Genomic DNA, 20,524 nt, shown 5'->3' with positions numbered 1-20,524 from the left:
TTGAACACAAGAACGCATCTACAAAACACACGTCTGATCAGGGCACACACACACAGTCTACAGACGCATTATGTAGAAAGAGCTTTATTAAACAAACAGACACAATCAGTGTGAACACAGGACACATGTTCCCATCAAACAAACGAGAAACCATGTACAGCATGTTTAAGAGAATTGGACTCTGGTTCTGCTGCTCACAAGAGCAATTACTCTGGACTTTATTCATGAATCAGCATAGAAAGATCTAAGACCACGTGGCTGGTCAAGTACAAACAGGCCCAATGGAGAGGAAACTGGTCCTAGATCAGCATTCTGAGGGGAAATGTCACCATGAGGCACTCTCCCACATATAAGACGCTATAAACCAACCAAAACCAGAGCAACACACACACACACACACACACACTCGCTCGCATGTTTTCAAGAAGAAACAAAGCTTTACAAACATAATAAAATGACGAGTGCAAGTAAGCACACAGACAGACGCCAAATGAATAAGGAGCTAAAATCCCAACAGTCCATTCTGATCCGAGACTCAACCAAACCTGTGGATACTGAATTGGTGACTGCGTTCTAAGGGAAACGGAGAGCAAGTGAAATTAAAAGGGAAAAAAGGGAGGAATAAGAGTGTAAATTTTGTGGTGCAGGGGAAGGGTTTGGGGTTGATGGCACAGACATCATATTTTAAGTCCTTTTAGTCCCGGTGAGAGGATAGCACGAGTATTCACATAATCCCTCTTTCCATTCGCCTCTGTCTCGCTTACGACGGGGAGAATTTTTTGGCCTGTGCACGAACTCTCTTCTCGTACTCCACTCTATTCTGACTGTGAACAAAAACACACAGAGGAATCAATACAAGAAACATCTCACACTCGCTCTTCCAGAACCTAGCGAGTCAAGTGAGCTTTGTCATTCTGCTATATGTAGAGACTTACATAGGAACGAAATGACATTCCTCACAGGACCACGATGTTACTTTATACATATATACATAGCCTATATAGAAAAGAGGTAAACTAACTAAACTTAACTCTGATCAGTGCAATGCCAACCTAGGCAACATTTTAAGTCCTAATAGTCCATTTCCACCACATAATAAAAAAATATGCAATTATGACAAAGTCAAAATTATGAGATACTAAGTCATATTTATGATATAAAATTGTCAGAATTTGACTCTCTCATAAATATTAGATAAAAAGTCCTAATTGTGAGATTTAAAAAAAATCAAAATTATGTTTTTTTTGTTTGTTTTTTTAATGAAGACAGTCAAAACCACAAGATAAAGTCATAATTCTTCCTATGTCATAATTATGGTTTATCAAACATGATATTTTTCATATTCACTTATGCAGTGGAAATGATTGTGAAATAAAATTTTAAATGAAATAAAAGTAAATTATGTGATAAAAGCATGTCATAATTTTCAAATGAGATGAAATGTTGAAATTTAGACAAAAAGTTCATAAGAGATTTAAAAATGCATTATTATGATATATTATTTTAAGTCAAAATTGCAAATTGTTAATTCTCCCAATTGACAAAAGAAATCTACTTTTCATGTCATAATTAGCTATTGTGTTAATTATGATTTAACAAGCATGATATTTTTCATATTCATTAAAGTGGTGGAAATGGTCCAGTTTTATATGGAAGCCTAATATCTGTATGTGCATAGACCACGAGCAGACGAGCGATGCAACCCTTCAGTGTGTACTGTACCTCTCTGCATGTGTGAAACATACCAGTATATAGTGTACGCCTCTGCCTGAGCTGGATCCTGTATGTTCGGTTCATTTAGGAGCTCCTGAATCCCTAACAGGATCTGAAGGAGGAATAAAAGAAAGAAGAGTTTTTAGAATAGTGTATTTGTGACCCTGGACCACAAAACCAGTCACTTGGAGCAATTTTCTGAAATTGAGATTTATACATCACATGAAAGCTGAATAAATAAGCTTTCAATTGATGTATAGAAAATCTGGAATATGACGGTGCCAAAAAATCGAAACATTGAGAAAATCTCCTTTAAAGTTGTCCATTTATGTTCACGATTCTGCTGCTTTCACTCACAAAAATAAATGTTTTATATATTTACGGTAGGAAATGTACAAAATATCTTCATGGAACATGATCTTTACTTAATATCCTAATGATTTTTGGCATAAAAGAAAAATCTATAATTTTGACCCATACAATGTATTGTTGGCTATTGCCACAAATATACCCGTGCGACATGTGACTGGTTTTGTGATCCAGGGTCACATGAGAAAACAAAGCACTGGAATACCGTTGACCAGAGTGGAATATAGTTTTAGGTGACCTGTTTAATGGTGATGGCAGGTCTCCAGTCTTTATCCTCCTCCAGGATGGAAAGACACACCGTTCCTGACGGATACACATTCGGGTGGAAGAGCGGAGGCTCAAATTTACCTACAAAAGGGAAGTAAGTGTTCGTGAGGTGTGGTTCAGGCGACATGGACTGAATATGCTTGTGTAAAACTCACACTTTGGGGGTGATGAGGGGTAGTCATCTTTAAACAGCATTCTTAACTTAAACAGCCCTCCTTCCCATGGAGTCTAGGGAGAGACGGAGAGAAATCTCACACGATGCTTCATAACCACAGCGGATTGATCAAACTAAAGCTTGAATGAACAGTCTTACCCCCTTCTTTCCTGGAATAGCACATTCCCAGTTCATGAGATTCATGGTGCCATCAGGGTTTTTCGTCGGCACAGCAACAAAGCCCTGGGAACATTTGGTCGGGACAAAATCATTAAGTGAGCAACCTCTGTATTTTTCCGAGGTGTATATAATCAATGTGAAATAATTTCCTAATATAGTATTAATTCTACTTCAGTTCTGCAAGATTATCGCACAGCACAAGATCTTCTCATTGGTCTGTCGCCGCTCATCAACGTCAAAATATGTGAGATGACCAATCAAATCAAAGTAGGCGGGCTTTATGTTCACAGAAACGGTAAACGGTCATAAAGTGCAAGATAACATAGCTAAACTAAACATCCCATATTTGACAGCTGTTTTAGGATAGAAATGTTAAACGGCCGACAAAAATAATCAGGCAACTTTTGTCTAATTTTGCCATTTTGAATTGAAAATAGGCCTATTTAATTAACGCAGCATTCCTGTAATGTAATAATTATTAGGGCTGGGTAAAAAATATCGATTTCTCGATTTTAATCGATTCTCATTTTTACGAAACTATATCGACTCTTAAATCCCAAGAATCGATTAGTCATCCTGTTTTCAGTTGATGAATGAATGGAACATTGTTGCGCGCATCCCCTCCAATAAATCGCAATAATCTTTGTGCTTTATTGTTGATATGAAAAAGTCTCAGATTTCAAATTACGTCCATTTTCTTACGAAATTGAAAAACATAATTACTGTTTTGGCGCTGTGGCGTGAGATCGCTCTGGCGCAGCTCAAGAGAAGCACATGATCTTCTCTTCCGCCTTAATAACACCAGTTACAGCGCGAAATAAACATGAATGAGCTTCTGAAAGTGTGTTAAAAGATAGAGTACAACTTATCGAAATCCGTATCATGTGACATGGAATCGCTCAATCAGTGTTTCAACTGTGGAAAGACGTCAGTAAGCAATGTCACGTAACGTCACATTTACCTCAGAAAAAACCATATCCAGTGACCATAAACTCGTCAGTCAGCTAGAAAAATTAACTCTAGAGAGGAGCATTATATGCACCATATTACATATTCATTATAATTTTTAATGTTCTTCAATATTTTATGCATGTTTGAATAAATCTGGAAAGTTTTTTATGACAGCCACCATTTAAATTTTTATATAATTTCATATAACTTTAATATTATAAAAATAAATAAAAATGTATTTTAAGTGTTTGTATACAAATCAGTTCATTTTTACCTTCAATATTATAGTAGGCCAATGAAGCCTATAGGCTACAACTGACTCCCATAGTTTACAATAATAGCAAAGAGATTTGTTTTCCTTGAGAAAATTTGCAATGCACCTGATATCCAAAATAATCAATATTGAATCAAATCGAATCGTATTCGAAATCGAATCGAATTGTGAAATTTGTGTCAATACCCAGCCCTAATAATTATAGTAACTGTCAATGTGAGAGGACGGGAAGCATTAACAAAGCTGTTTTCATCATATTAGGTATAAGATTAATATTGAATGTGTACATAGTGAATGAATTTAGTAAACGTATTTACCTAGCGTTCATAGACTTCAGTAAACTAATTTGTGTAAGAAAATGATTAATAAAACATATAGGCTAAATATCAGTTGACCCTATGTTTACTTTCATCACTGACAGAAGAAAATGAAAAGACAATCATTTAAAGCTCAGCTTTAGGAGGGGAAGAGACAGGGCAAGATAAGGAGAAAGAGTGATGAGATGAAGAGAGGCAGGAATTGACAAATAATCTACCGCCAACTGATGGTTTAAAGGAGAACTCTGGTCAATTTTAACATTGAGCTCATTTTTTTGTACATTTGGAGTGCTGTCATTACAGAGAACAACGACAAAAATCGGTGTTGCCTACACTGTGTTATCCTCTTTTTAAAATTTGCACCCTGTTGACTTCAATGGGGCAAGTTTTAAACCTGCTTTTAGCCTCTTAACATCCTTGATGTGTCATTACAAGTGCACAGGTCATGTGAGTGATTCCTTCAGAGTGAACACGGGTCAATCTGACTGCAGTAGATGTGACAGATATGAATAAAAATGATGTTAATTCAGCCAGCGCTCATACCTGTATTTACATCCTGTTTTCGGTCAAAGTGCACAGTAATCGATTGTCGAGTTCACGCGCATTGGTTTAGTACGTACGATCATGCGCGTGAACTCGACAATTGATTACTGTGGACTTCGACCGAAAACAGGATGTAAATACAGGTATGAGCGCTGGCTGAATAAACATCATTTTTATTCATATCTACTGCAGTCAGATTAACCCGCGTTCACCCCGAAGGAATCACTCACATTGGCTGTGCACTTGTAATGACACATCAAGGATGTTAAGAGGCTAAAAGCAGGTTTAAAACTTGCCCCATTGAAGTCAACAGGGTGCAAATTTTAAAAAGAGGATAACACAGTGTAGGCAACACCAATTTTTGTCGTTGTTCTCTGTATTGACAGCACTCCAAATTTACAAAAAAAATGAGCTCAATGTTAAAATTGACCGGAGTTCTCCTTTAAAGCTATTTCTTATTCATATTTTTGGCCTTCAAACGTCTTAAAAAGCACATATGTAGATCAGAGAAAATTTAAATTTTCTCGAGGGTTTTGGACCTCAGTGATTATAAAGCCCTGTCTACGGCCCTGACCAGAGGATACAAGCACATGTTACAGGGTTTATTTAGTGGTATATAAAACTAGCAATTACTTGTAGGATTATAAATGTGCACAGTTTACAAATGATGGTTGTGTAGAGATTGTAAGGGCATTTGTTAAAAGAATATTAGTGCTACTCACGAATGGATGGTCTTTCCTCCATGCTTTGCGCTCTTGTGCAAGTCGACTCAGAGCAATGCCAGACATGACCACTGATCCTATGGAGAAATGCACATCTGAGTATGCGTTTAAGACCCCATCATCCATCCATCAATTTATCTATTTGTGGGAAGTCTATTTACATTGTGAAAAACTGGAATACATAATAAATAAATAAAATTAAAAAAAAAAAAATCACCAAAACAAAAGGTTAGATGGCTAACATTTAAAGGGACAGTACCAGAAAAAAAATGTATAGCCTACTTAGAAATTGCCCATCATATATGACACATGAGAACCAATATAAAGATTTATCTTTTTTTTTTTTTTGCATGTGAAAGTAATTTTTCTATATGAATATTATGTAAAATTAATGTTATCCAGTTCTAAAAGATACACCATACATGTTGGTGAATTATCAATGTATAAAACCCACTTAAACTAATTGGCTATAGTTCGCCATGAATCATTTTGCCAATATGGTAGCTTTGGGGTAAGATGTGCCAGTGGTTCAAATAATAGGGATTTTAGACTCTATATATAGCAAATGTAATTATGTTTAATTACATAAAAATATAAATTATTTTTGTTTCCCAATGATTGACATGACATTTTACCCCAACACTTTCTAATCAAATCATAACCACGATTTCTTAAATTCATAAGATTAGACTAAAATGTATGTACAATTTGATCTAAAAATTTGACATCATAAACAAGATGTTACGTCACACTATGTAATCAATCACACATCATAATGAAAACTGAGGTTATTAATCTTCTATTGCATCGATATAATAAAGGGTAAAACTCCAGCTTATGATGTAATAATATTAAGTTTACAATCATGATTATGGCGTCATAATTCAGGGTTTTAAGTGCTCATAATAGAACTTCACTCTACACTATGATATAACAGGATTTTAACTCCACATTATGACACCATAATCAAGGAAAGGTTTTAACTTCACATTATGACATCATAAAATGTCAATAAATATGGAGTCCAGCGCTGGAACGCTGTTCATGAGCGCGCAGGACAAAGAAACTCGAGTTCCTTTGACGCGAGCGCGCGTTCACACAGCAACCGTACCAAACAAAACCGATGCGACCGTTTACTAGTTACCAAAACACAATAATGCCTCTCCCGTGTGGACAGAACCGTCTTACCTTGTGAATCCCAGTGTTATTCGTCTTCTGGGCCCGCTCACTCGAACCGTGTTTGACTCGGTACCAAAGCTGTGAAGTTTCCCTCCCGAAAACACATTCGGTTCTGAGTGAAGCAGTCTAATCAGGACCAGCGGCACTACACGCAGATCGCCTGCAGGAAAATTCCGGATCAATTGAAATTACGCTAATGTTGTTCGTTTAAACGATCGAATTGTTGAAATATTTTAGCTTACGCGTATGGGCGCCGTGTGTTTGTTTGGGAATATGATACGTAGTCTTTTCCCTTGTGGAAACATTTAGAGCAGGCATTCCTTTAGACGGCTACAATTTAAAGGGACAGTACCAGAATAAAAAAAAATCTATCTATCTATCTATCTATCTATCTATCTATCTATCTATCTATCTATCTATGATGCTTGTTACATTGTGTGAAATTGGAATAGTAAAACAAATTCACCAAAACAAAAACATCAGAGACAAAATCACAATTGGCCTACATTTTTTTATTTTTTTATGAGAGACTTGCTAAAAAAAAGCAGAATAGTTTGATGGCTGCAAATAAAATAAAAATATATGGCTTATAAATACTGGCATCATGTGGCAAGAAAATTATTTTTGAAGAAAAATAAAGAAAATTTTGAAGAAAATTAGTTTTTATTTTTTTTAAATGGAGCGAATGACATGAAGTAGTTTTTCAGCTCACGTTTACAGAGGCGTAACAGTACAAGCATTTTGTGTTCTGCTGATATTAATGACTTTATATACGTCAGTGATGTGGAAAACCACACATGAGTAGCCTATGTTTATCATACAATGACTCTTGCTGTTCCCAATTCAGAGGCTGCATCCTTCGAGGGCCGATTGCGGATTGAGACGAAGGCTCTTCCAAATGCGTAATTCGTTTGAGAATGAAGAATACAACAGATGGATTCTTCACGGCCTTGCCTACCCCAGAATGCATTGCACAGCAGTGACTACAGGATTTTTTTTTGAGAGAGAGAGAGAGAGGGAGATTGACTTTTAAACTTAAGTATTGGGGTTCAATTTACTCAAATAATCTAATAATACAAATGTAAAAATTTAAAAAACTTGAAAAAAGCAGTAGCCTTTGAATTGGGACCTTTTTACAGCCTATGATTGTGACACAGCCGCTTTCTCTTGTCATGGCAGTGCTGGTCACGTGTGTGCACAGATGGTGCAGCAGCGACTCCTGGATTAATCTCTCAGCATGAAAGGGGAATCTTAATATTCAAATGATGCTCTCTATTTACGCATGGGGAAGCATTAGCATCTGAGCCGGAATTACACAATGTTTGAAATTATGCTGATGTTAATCAAATCATGACATGACCACGTCGTGACTCCTGACCCGTTTGACAGACATAACTGAGATCGGTGTGCTACTATTAATATTTCGGTTTTTGATATTTTGAATTTGCTTTTGTTTTGTTTTTTAATTTTAGTTTTAGTTAAAATGCTAGTTTAAAAAAATATCACTAGTTTTTATTTCCGTTTTAGTTTTTGTTATTTAAGTAGGCGGTTCACGATACCATAAAAACATCTACTAAACCAGCTGATCACGATACCATGCAGCATCGTGTTAATTCATTATTCAAATCTACAAAATGAACCAAATTTTCATAAATATGTAACGTAAATGAAAACAGACAAGATTTTCCTCAAATACTTTATTAATGCGAATAAATAACTGGCTATTGCTACTTATCAAATATATTCAGTGTAAACAAAATCCATCTTAGCACTGTCAAAGTAGCACAGAAACAGCATAAAGTGACATTTAGATATTACACTGACAGTTTAATGGTGCTCAATTGCATAAATAGCCTAATGTTATGAGATTTTAAATAGGCAATAAAGCTCGGAACATAGAAATGCCAACATGTTGGAAAATTAAAATGTTTAAATTGGAAACTAAAACCGTCAGTAGGTGGCAGCAAGTCTTAATGATTGAGTCACTGAATCATGTATCCAACCGATTCCTTAAACATGTCTGATTCATTCAGGAACGAAGCAATTGACTATTTTTATGAATGGCTCAGGTCGATTTGTTCAAAAACACGGATTTATTCAGAAACAAAACAAACACCGCTGTGTTGAAGCCATTCTGCTTTGTTTAGAACTAGTTTCATTGGTGAAATAGAACGAAAACATCAATATTGTGTCTAAAATTTCCTTTAAATTTACTGAACTATCTTGCTCGAGTCATATTGCTGAACTATCATGTTATAGCCTAAATATAAAAAACACGAACGCATACAGGAGCATTTTCTGCCCCCATATCTTGAAATGTTCAACTCTGACTAGAGGGCAGTAAAACATATAATTCACAATATTACATAAAAAAAAAATACAGAGGCATTGGCAGTATTTTTTAAGCTTTAGTATCGCGATATTACCATAGTATCGGTATACCGTGCAACCCTATCAAGTTAAAAAATGAAAATGAGAAATAAAATTAGTGTTTAGTTTTTATATTTGATTTGATTTCAGGATATATATTATTTTTAACCATTCTAGTTTTAACAACACCATCCCTATCTTTAACACTATGATAATAGTGCTTTCTCCAAAGCAAGTAAGAAGCAGACAGACACATAACTATTTGTTAAAACTGCATTTATGTCTTAAAAGTGTGTGGATGTGTGTTGCATTCAGCTACTTGGATTATAGTGTCGTGAGATTTTGCATTACAGGTATAGATTTTACTAGTTACCAAAACACAAAAATGTGTTTAGCATTTTCAAAAATGACATACAAATGCATCTATTGTTACCTTACAGGATATAGTGTTTGTCCATATATCAAAAATGTGCAAGGTGTCATTTAAAGGCTTTCCCGATCCCGTCTTTCCTCTTGGTTGACAGACAGAAAAGCTCTTTCCCTTTAAGGCCCAGCCATAAGGTCATAAGATACACTAACACTTTTCTTAACAGCAAGGATGCATTTACTGATAGCTCTGAAATATTGCCTGGATGATAACAATAATAGCAGTAGTGCAAAAGCAATAATGTTCAAAAGGAGTAAAAAAACAAAAATATTCCAGATACAGTTCAAAAGTTTGGGGTCAGTAAGATTTTCTTTTTAAAGAAAATAATACTTTTAGTCAGCAAGGATGCATTGAATTGGTCAAAAGTGTCATAAAAGACATTTGTAATGTTATAAAAGATTTAGATTTCAAAATAAGTGCTGTTCTTTTGCAACTTCGTCAAAGAATCCTGATTAAAATGAATCACGGTATCAAATATGATGCCTTTTTTCAACATTGATATAATAATAATAAAAGTTTCTTGAGCAGCAAATCATCATATTAGAATGATTTCTAAAGGATCATGTGACACTGAAGACTGGAGTAATGATGCTGAAAATATATTACAATAGAAAATTATTTTAAATTGTAATAATATTGCACAATGAAACTGTTTTACTGTATTTTTAAATTAAAAAATTATTCAAAAATACAGACCCCAAACTTTTGAAATCTCACACTAGTGAATGTTACTCAGCACTAGAAATCTTGTGCTCAACCGTGGCGCTACTGCAAAATTAGTACCGGTTTTCAAAATCACTATTGTTAACTATTGGTTGTTTATCAAATGACAGTGGGGGTCCAAAAATCATTGATCATGTGACTCATACTGAAGCTCAGTGTGCTTTAGTAACATCTCATATCATGCAGGAGAACATGAGCATCAGGTTTTGTTTGCACATTTGGAACTAAAACTATTTGTTTTAAACTAGAAAATGCACAATTGAAACATCACTATTGGACCCCACTGTACTATACAGAGTGATTGTGATAGTAACAGGTGATTCAGAGTGACGTCACCGTTTCCTTTTGATCCCTGAGATTTACAATGGTCCAGTTCTTCCGATCAGAATCAGTCTGTGAATAATAAAGCATCCCAGTTTTTATTCCAGGCACCGTAAGTGGACGTGCTCTTCACGTGTTGCTTGCGTGCTTCAGTTTGTCGGTGCGCGTGAAGAGAACAAGCGCATGGAATGTTCTAGAAAGAACTGATATGTCTGAGAACACGGGATCTAGATGATCATATTCTAGAGCCGCGCTCCTGTAGAATCTGAGGGAAAACAGCAGAGGATTTACACGATACAACAAAAGATTACTAATCTGCACTGAGCTACTGTCAATAATACTCTGCAACACAACGGCTCTGTTCGGAATAACCAAATACTTTATTTCTGAAGAATTACAGTGTACACTGTTCAAAGGTTTGGGGTCCGTAAGATTTTTTCTTACATCTCTTCTGCTCATCAAGGCTGCATTTATTTGATCAAAAATACAGTAATATTGTAAAATATTATTACAAATTTAAAATAGCTGTTTTCGATTATAATATATTTTAAAATGTAATTTATTCCTGTGATCAAAGCTGTATTTTCAGCATCATTACTCCAGTCTTCAGTGTCACATGATCCTTCACAAATCATTCTAATATGATGATTTGCTGGTCTAAAAACATTTCTGATTATTATTACTATTATAAAACAGTTGTTCTGCTTAATATTTGTTGTGGAAATTATGATGCATTCTTTTAGGATACTTTGATGAATAGAAATAAGAATCTTTTGTAATATTATTTAAATGTCTTTACTGTCACTTTTGAACAATTTAACATGTCTTTGCTAAATAAAACTATTAAAAGTCTTGCTGACCCCAAACCTTTGAATGGTAGTGTGCATACTAGTATGAATTTTCTGTATAGAATAGAATAGAAATACAAAGACAAACTACAGGTACTATATTTGTATAAGCATACCAAAAATAGGATCTGTTTTGACTTTTACTTTGGACTCTTTCTTAAAATATTACTCTTATAATCTATGGAGTATATACACTATGTATAGTGTGCATAGTATGCCCATGTTCAGTATGCATGGGATACCTGGATGATGTACTACATTATAGGGCACACTGCTTGATTATATTGTATCCCACAATGCAGCATGATTGACATGATTTTATGATTTCATTCTTTAAACGAGCCAGACGCATAATGAGTTAGTTTTTAACTTTTATACACAAAATTATGAATTATAATTGAAAAATAATTGAAATAGAAATACAAAATTATTTCTAAAATTATGCTATATGCAATTTATGCAACATATCACTTCATAAATGTTAAAATAAATGTTAAAAACAAAACAAAATAAATGCTTTTACACAGATTTTTTTTAAATGCTAAATAACTATAAAATAAATACATTTTATTTCTAAAATAATGACAGAATTCAACAAACATGAGGACATGTGACCAATGTAATAAGGCCATCATAACAGCAACATACTGTTTCACATACTATTTTTAGGCGGTATTCATTGTATACTGCGTAAAATTGAGCAGTAATGCTAGTAATCCAGTTGTTCCACAGCCGAACACACATGCCGAACACACATGCTTACCTTGGCTTTCTCACTGGGCTGGGAGCTGCTGCTATATGATTGGTTGTGCAGTTCCTTAGAAACAACACACAAGAACTCCGCCTGATCTTCACTACCGTAGTTATAGGAGGAGCCGATACTCACCACCTACATAAAACATGAACGAGAGACAGAAACGGAGAGAAAAAACACGAAGAGATGAGCAACTGTTCTCATTGAGTGACTATTAAAGAAACAGTACACCCAAAAATGCTAATTATGTCATGAGTCACTGAAAACGTAACTCGCAAATCTAATTTTTGAGACTTGCTTATATTCAAATGCAGGTATGACATTAGTGAAAATTTGGTGTCACTAACATCTTAAGACGGCATTTTAAATATTACGCTCAATTGTGATTCAAGAGCTATTTTTTTGGTTGTAATTTAATTGTGATTTCCAATTATATCACACTTTTATGATGCTTTTTTTGGAGCTTGACAACATCCGTTCCCATTCACTTTCACTGTACAGTGTGAATGTTGCGCACAATATTTAGAAATAAAGTGCAGGTTTGGAACAGCATGAGGGTGAGAATATAATGACAGAATTGACATTTTTGGATGAATAATCAGTTTAAGGCAAGACACTACAGGCAAAAAAAACTTGTTTTTTCATGCACTGGTCAATTTTGAAAGTTGTTTCAGACTAGTGGAAAGAAAACATCCAAAATACACTTTTAAATGTTTATTTTAGTGCACTTTATCTATTTGCATCTATAGATATCAATTACAATTCATCTTTTTTTAAAGCTGTTTTCTTAAAATGAGTCAGAGGGGTTTGTTTCATATAGCATTTGACTGATTTAATACAACATTTTAGTCCTAAAAACATGGTGAAAATGTATATTGTTCTGGCTGTTGACAGTATTTCTTGAATTATGGAATGATAAAAAGTAAATTATGTAATTATGTTATTATGTAAAATGCAAAAATCAAAATGAAACAAGAATTCTGAACCTGGCTTAATCCAATGTTCAGATATCTGTTCTGGAAATGTATGCAAATAGACAATTTGCATATTTATACATTATAAAAAAACTTGTAATACAAAAAAATGCTTGTAGTTCTTAAAATAATCAGTCAATTAGGGAAGTATGTTGATATCTGTTTGTTACATTTTTACCCTATTCACCAGGGGAGTCTTGCCTTAAAAGGTTTGTTCACCCAAAAATTAAACTATCCCATAATTTACTCACTCTCAAACCACAGGTGTACATGACTTTCTTCTTTCAGCCGAGCACAATCTGAGTTATATAAAAAATATCCTGGCTCTTCCAAGCTTTATAATGGGAGTGAATGGTACCACAGATTTTGAAGCCCAAAAAGTCCATCATAAAAGTAATCCATACAACTCCAGTGGGTTAATAAAGGCCTTCTGAAGCGAAGCCATGCGTTTTCATAAGAATAATATCCATATTTATAAACTATAATCACTGGCTTCCGGTAACGGCCGTACGCGAGTCCAGTTCCGGCAGAAGAGTGACCTCTGACCTTTCACCGGAAGCCAGTGATTATGTTTTATAAAGTTAGAAATATGGATATTTATCTTACAAAAACGCATCGCTTCTACAATCACTATTCAATCCCATTACAAAGCTTGGAAGAGCCAGGATATTTTTTTAATATAACTTTTGTGTTTGGCTGAAAGAAGAAAGTCATGAACACCTGGGATGGCTTGAGGGTGAATAAATGATGGGATAATTTTCATTTCTGGGTGAACTAACCCTTCAAATTAAAATATAACATGGTGCACTTAAATAGTCAGCATGCTCGGGAATGCATCAGAATGCAGAGATTCACCATTGTTAAAAGCATGCTAACACTTATAAACATGCAGATTGAAAGCACGACATCCATGCATGTCACATGCCGGACAACCACATTCACTGTGTCCACTGCAATGAAAACCAAAACTGCGAGGGCATGCAGTGGTTAGTGGGAGGACAGGGGATTGTTGGACACACCTCTCCACTGTGGGCGGGGTGAGTTTGGCTTGACTCCTCCCCCTTCACCTCCCGAGACACAATCAGGAAAAACTCTGACTTCTGGGCCCGCCCATAACCTACACTGACAAGCTGCAACAACCAATCAGAGCGTAAGGCAGGGCCTGCATCACACACCGCAGGTCAGCTGAACCGGCGGGAGCGATTCTGATTGTTGTGGAGCTGGAATGATCAGATGAACTGATGCCGGGTTTGATTTACCTGCTCAAACTTCCATCCGTCTGACATGGTTGAGACCATCTGCGTCAGCTCTTCCTCTTGACACTGCAGAACTCTGTAAACATGCTTGACTGGCGTCTGAAGACAGAGACAAGGGTGGTAAAACATCTGTCCTTCATTTACATGCTACATGTATATACTGAAAATGTCATTTAAATGTTAATTAATTTCATTTAAAGGGGACCCATTATGCAAAATTCACTTTAATATGGTGTTTGAACATAAATGTGTCAGCAGTGTGTGTACACAACCACCATATAATGGTAAAAATCCATGCATTCTTTTTTTAATCTCCATAAATCATAAGCCGTTTCTCAGAATAAGCTGTTTGCAGTTTCTATGCAAAGTGACGTCACATATGGTAAGCTTAGGCCCCGCCCACGACTGCTGATGGACTCTGTCTTATTAGCATAGACCCGCCCACAGTGAGCAGGACACACTCCGCCATGTTTATCTCCTCGCCAGAGCATTTAACAGCAGTGCTCGAGTAAGAAATTCTTATTAATGCTACTAAAGTTATTCAGTCAATTGCAGGGAGTGATTTTCTGTTTTTCTTTTGTTGTTTGATTCATATTAACAGCATATATAGCAGTAGGCATTGTATATTACACTGCTGTTTACGTTCACAGACATAACCGACTGTGTTTATGTGAACTCTGTGTGTTTATAACATAACCTTCTGTGTATTTGACAGTTTAAGTGCAATAAGATGTGAAAGAGAACGTAGTTTAATACCGACGGGACGCGCCGTCTGAAATCCAGCTTTCTGTTCTCGTGCTTAGGATGTGTGCGCTCAGAAAACCATATATCAGAAGTTTAGACTGATATGGCTTTAAAGGGGTGGTTGATTATCATTTCACTTTTCTAACTTTAGTTAGTGTGTAATGTTGCTGTTTGAGCATTAAAAAACATCTGCAAAGTTACAACGCTCAAAGTTCAAAGCAAAGGGAGATATTTGCTTTTAAAGAAATCGCTTTTTAAGGACTACAACAAATGGCTGGTAGAGACTACACCACATTCCTCCCTAAAATTTACATAAACCCCGCCCCCGGAACACGATTTATAGATTATCAAGACAATATGCTAGTCAATGACTAGAGGATAACTTCACATTAGCCACATAAATTCATCAACTAACCATTCAGAAATGTCCTGTTGCTTCTACATGTTGTCACTTCTTCTTTAGTCTCTCCATCTTTGTCTGACTCCGGTTTGAACATAAAAGGCTAAAAGTTTTTGATATTTTCAGTGCATGTGTGTGTGAGGTAATTGAAGCTGCTAAGAACGAGCTGTTGTAGCTCCGCCCCCTGTGCTGGGAGCAGCAGCTCATTTGCATTTAAAGGGACTTGCCCTCAAAAAGTGACAATTTTAAAATGCTATATAAAAATATCTGTGGGGTAACTTCACACACACACACACACACTCTCTGGGGACATCAAAGACTTATTTTATATCTTGTGAAAAGGGCATTATACCACCCCTTTAAAACGCATGCAGATAATAAACTTTCATGATGATGAAGAACTGTAATGTCATGTGAGCGTGACCGCGATAGAGATGATAATAATCAAACCCAAACAGATGTTTTACTTTTTGGAAGAGTATCAGAGGCACGAGCTGTAAAGGCTCCGCCCTCTTCTGGATGGGGAGCAGCAGCTCATTTGCATTTAAAGACACATGCGCGAAAACAGCATGTTTTTCCTTCTACTCAAAAATACTAAACAACACGGTGTAATAAATGATCTGTGGGGCATTTTGAGCTGAAACTTCACAGACACATTCTGGGGACACCTGAGACTTATATTACATCTTGTGAAAAGGAACATAATAGGTCCACTTTAAATGTATGCCTGAAGGCACATATAGACTTGCATACTGCCAGAATGAAATTTCATAACCTTATAATGAAACTTTTTATAGCCTAATTTATAGTGAATGGTGTGTTTTCCTGCTCCCTTACGTGTATCGTCTTAGCATCTCTTTCGCTGATATTTTCCTTGATGAGTTTAATTAATGATGTGATGTTGTAGAACTCCGCCTCTTCAAGAGCTCCTGAGATACACATGCAAACCCAATTAAAGTTACAGAGCAACAATCACAGTCTCGATCATGTCAGTTTGACGGTGCATGTTTGTCGTACCTTCCTCTGTCAGGTTCTTGTTGAGGACCAGCTTTCCATGTCTCAGATAATTCAGTACGGGCCCGAAATACATGGGATCCCTGTCAATCAAATATGCCCCTGTCTCATCCTACAGTACAAATGAAAAGGACAGAGAAAGAAACCTCAGCAACCAAATTGCAACGACCTGCAAACACCATAACTGAATAGCAACGCCCTGGAAACCATCCATAACACCCTGATAGCAATGTGCTAAAACCCTCTGAAAACAGTAAAGAAATAGTACCACCTTAGTAACCACATGCCTGAGAGTTTTGACAACGGAAAATGTGAAAATCAAGTTATCATTATTATTACAAAACAGCTTTTACTTTACTTTGCGTGCAACCAGGGAACACCAAGAGAAGAGATCCATTAGAGGAAAGTGAGTTTAAACATTAATGAGTTGTGCGCGTGTGCGTGTGGGACTCGGCATCTGTTTTTAATGGCATGCAGGCCACATTCATAAAAAAATAAACGTTATGTGACACACACACACGCACAATATTCTGTTCAAGCTTCAACCAGGACACTTCCAGATGCGAAATGGACCTGGTGTGTGAGGCTGAAATCAGCCTTTTATCAAATCTGGGGCACAAACAGCATGGAGTGATTTCCCAGAGCCTTAGAGACTCCTGCTCTTTACAGGGTTAAAACCCCTAGAGAGCAGGATTATTCTGGATTAGGGTTATTTTGAGATTACCGTCTGAGATTTGAGAGATGAGAGAAGGTAAGACAGCAGGAGCAGCGGGAACCCAAAAGAATGTGACACACGCTGCTGTTCAAACGGCAAAAAAAAGTATTTAATTTATTACAGTGAAATTATATCATTTAATTTAAGTGTGCACTTCAACTACTCATTATATGATATGATTTAAAGAGGAAGCGTGTAATGTTTGTTGCCACCAAATAAAATGGAAAAATGGTTTCAAACATGTTTCCCGAACACTTGAACGCAGCAAGTGCCCCGAACAAACATGTAGCTCCGCCCCCAAACTCACGCAATTGGTTGAGACGACAAACAGCAATGTTTTGACACCAAAAGAGATGTTTTACTTATAATTATTTCTGCATATTATGAGATAATTACTAGGAGAAAACATTTTAACATTACATTTTCAAAACCACTTAAGCGTTAATTCTAAATTCAAATATTAGGCAGTAATATTTAATAATAATCATGTAGACTGAAGACAATTATTTCATCCTCATAACATCTTTATTTTTCTCCATGTCACAATAATGCTATTTCAGTTTTCAAATGTTTTTTTTTTTTTTTTTTTTTTTTTTTTGATACAGTTTTCCGATTTTATACATTTATGAATATAAATAAAAGTGGTTGGATAAAATGCAAAAAGTTATTTTTTAGTCTGATCGATTCAATCATATTAAATAATAATAGGCTACAAATTTTTACTTCGAAATAAAACCAATTACCAGCTGTAATGCACCTTTTTTATATTTAGGCTATCAGACAAAATATTTTTGAAAACAGATTCTAATATTTTTACAATATTAGCCTACACTTAAACACCTCCTGCTTGCATCCAACACTGATCATTGCCTGATCTGACCCACAACCTTCCACCTTGATCTCAGACACAGCTCAGGTGTAATAAGCGGGATTGTGTCCAGATTACAGAGCAAAACTGGGGCAGATGTGCTGATGATGTCATCGGCATGGCCACCCCAGGACGCCACAATCTGCCTGCACGTCTTCCCATGAACACTCGTGGAGAAGAACAGTAGAGAGCTTGTTCTGGGACTGGGAGAGGAGGGGTGGGGCGGACGGTAAAAGTGTGTTTGTTCGAGTCCATCCGACAGGAAAACAATTCTAGACAAAAACAGCCATCTGGACAACCCCCCCAAATTACCATAGAAACAATACAAATAACTCCATGCAACAATATAAGTGATTATGAACTGAAGAGAAGTGAAATAACAGCTACAGATAGCTTCATACTGATGACCCATTTTAAAGCATCTCCTCCAAACTGAGCAGAAATAGATCTTTTGTCTTGTGAATAATTTAAAAAACTAAACAAAAACAGGTTTATGCATGCTTAATGCCAAATGATAAGTGTTTTTTTAAAAAAAACATAGACTACATTCATATCTGTACAGCTGTCAGTTTTGGTTTCGTTTACATTACAGCTTTTTTGTTTAGATGTTTGTTTATACATTATCTGTAGATGCACTTTTACATAAGGTTACCATAATACAATATCTTATTTAACAACGGTCCTGTGTGTGAATAACTATAATTTTTATAATTCAGTTATATCAAATTACATAATTAATAGTCAAAATGCATTGTCAGTATAACGGTATTACGTGATAAAGAGGCTTTGTTTGAGTATCATTTTACAGACTTCTGCACTCTCTAACCTACTTTTCCCACCCATTCTTTATAAATAACTTATACATGAACTAAATAAATAAATGGTCTGTCTTAGATGCCAAGTTATTTATCAGTTGAACTGGCAAAATGATCTCTAAATGAAACAAATCAAACTGCATTACCTTATCCGAGTCGAGGTCTGGCTCTGCTTGGCACAGTCGGAACAGGAATGATTTGGGGTCCCGGCAGAGAGTCTGTCTGGTGGACAGAAAATATGTGCCACCGACGTTCAAACGGACCCACTTGGAGGATCTGTGGTTGAAGGTCTGAGCCGGTCGACAGTCGTGGCCGCTGATCTCGCCGTGACTCTCGGCCATCCTGAGCTCGGTGTTCCGCTGAAGTGCGTAACGGTGACCGCGCGCCTCTCCAATATAACCAAGTTAACCCAACAGACGCGCGAAGAGCGCACGCACTGACGGCGCGAGAAACACCCCTCAGTTTTGTTTTTGAGCGCGAGACAGAGAAAAGACATGGGCTGTGTTCTTTATTCCGATATCTAACTCCACTGTATAGTCAGTGTATCGCGACTGAATTTCTAGTGATTCGAAAAGGAATCATTCGTTTGAACCGATACTTTTTCGTGATTCGATCGAACCGCTAAGCAAAGCGTTTGGGGATCACTCATCTGTAAAGAGACTTTACCAGTAGAATTGCTTGACGGGGACAATATTAATAATTATAGTAGGCTACTGGGAATAATTAATGTGATCATCAACATTATTAAAATATTAAATGTTGTTTTGTAATATTAACATTATTAATAGTGTTAGAAATGTTACAACAATAAAACCAATTTAGAATTGGCAATTAACAATGAGTCCTAATAGTAAAAAAAAATAATAATAAATTAGAACTAAAAAAGCGATTTTAGAACAAAATGAGCTCAATATGAAGCGAGGATAATTCTTTGTTTTGGTTGTGAATAAGATGAAATTAATCATCCGAAGTCTCAGATAGACAGAATCGGATTTCTCAACACTATTCGAAAAGGATATCCGGATGTGAACGAGTTTAAATTAGATCGTGTCTGTGTTTTAATGCCAGTCACACTTTAGTTTAGGGCCCGATAAATGGCGCCTGCAATACTTGTAGTAACAATCTTTATAGGTCATCACATGATGCATGCGATTCCAAAAAATGCCCACTAGGTTGAGAGACTAAAAGCCCATTTATTTTAGACTGAAGGGCTGCACGAACAACTGTGAGAATGCATGAGTTCACTATCACTATACAGAGGGCGGATGATTCAGATTGCCATACTGCTATCATGAAGTTAGTTTGTAATAAGTGGGTCTAATTGATTAGCTACTTTTGAATCTGACTAGGCGATTAAAATACTAGCCTACTAATTAATCTAAAGAGTAGATCTAACAAAGCCTGTCAAAAATATGTCCTGATCCTATTCAACCCCAAAAAGTAAAAAATAAATTAATAAATATAATACATTTCATAAAGATTTTTAGGATAATTAAAAATGTTCTTAATCCTAAAAGTGTTTCATTTATTTACTTTATGCAAGAAACTATATATATATATTTATAGCCTTTGACTGTCAAGGGAACAACTTTACAACAAAATAAAATGAATACCATTCAAACACAG

The 20,524-nt window shown here is 36.0% G+C and overlaps 2 protein-coding genes across 3 annotated transcripts; both read right to left on the bottom strand.

Annotated features, from left to right (window-relative positions):
• Nucleotides 1–68: 68 nt before the first annotated feature.
• ube2ib (ubiquitin-conjugating enzyme E2Ib) lies at nucleotides 69–6,964 on the bottom strand. The gene is made up of 7 exons (XM_079863058.1): nucleotides 6,679–6,964; nucleotides 5,491–5,567; nucleotides 2,663–2,746; nucleotides 2,505–2,577; nucleotides 2,321–2,430; nucleotides 1,746–1,825; nucleotides 69–824 (listed from the first exon to the last, which is right to left on the bottom strand). Exons 2-7 carry the CDS (start codon nucleotides 5,554–5,556, stop codon nucleotides 761–763), a joined length of 477 nt encoding a protein of 158 aa, XP_079719184.1. The 5' UTR covers nucleotides 5,557–5,567; nucleotides 6,679–6,964; the 3' UTR covers nucleotides 69–760.
• A 1,391-nt stretch (nucleotides 6,965–8,355) lies between these two features.
• Nucleotides 8,356–19,467, bottom strand: kctd5b (potassium channel tetramerization domain containing 5b). 2 transcript variants are annotated; one of them, XM_079863049.1, is made up of 7 exons: nucleotides 19,045–19,429; nucleotides 16,504–16,612; nucleotides 16,324–16,415; nucleotides 14,346–14,441; nucleotides 14,106–14,216; nucleotides 12,122–12,247; nucleotides 8,356–10,775 (listed from the first exon to the last, which is right to left on the bottom strand). In XM_079863049.1, the coding sequence occupies exons 1-7, from the start codon at nucleotides 19,237–19,239 to the stop codon at nucleotides 10,746–10,748; spliced, it is 759 nt and encodes a 252-aa protein (XP_079719175.1). In that variant the 5' UTR covers nucleotides 19,240–19,429; the 3' UTR covers nucleotides 8,356–10,745. The 2 variants fall into 2 exon arrangements, with proteins under 2 accessions (XP_079719175.1, XP_079719176.1); XM_079863050.1 differs by lacking the exon at nucleotides 14,106–14,216 and having other exon boundaries at nucleotides 19,045–19,467.
• Nucleotides 19,468–20,524: the final 1,057 nt, after the last annotated feature.

Source organism: Squalius cephalus, assembly GCF_949319135.1.
Source record: "Squalius cephalus genome assembly, chromosome: 25".
NCBI lineage: Eukaryota > Metazoa > Chordata > Actinopteri > Cypriniformes > Leuciscidae > Squalius > Squalius cephalus.
Note: the sequence above shows the minus strand (reverse complement) of the source record. Positions and strands in the feature narration are given on the sequence as shown.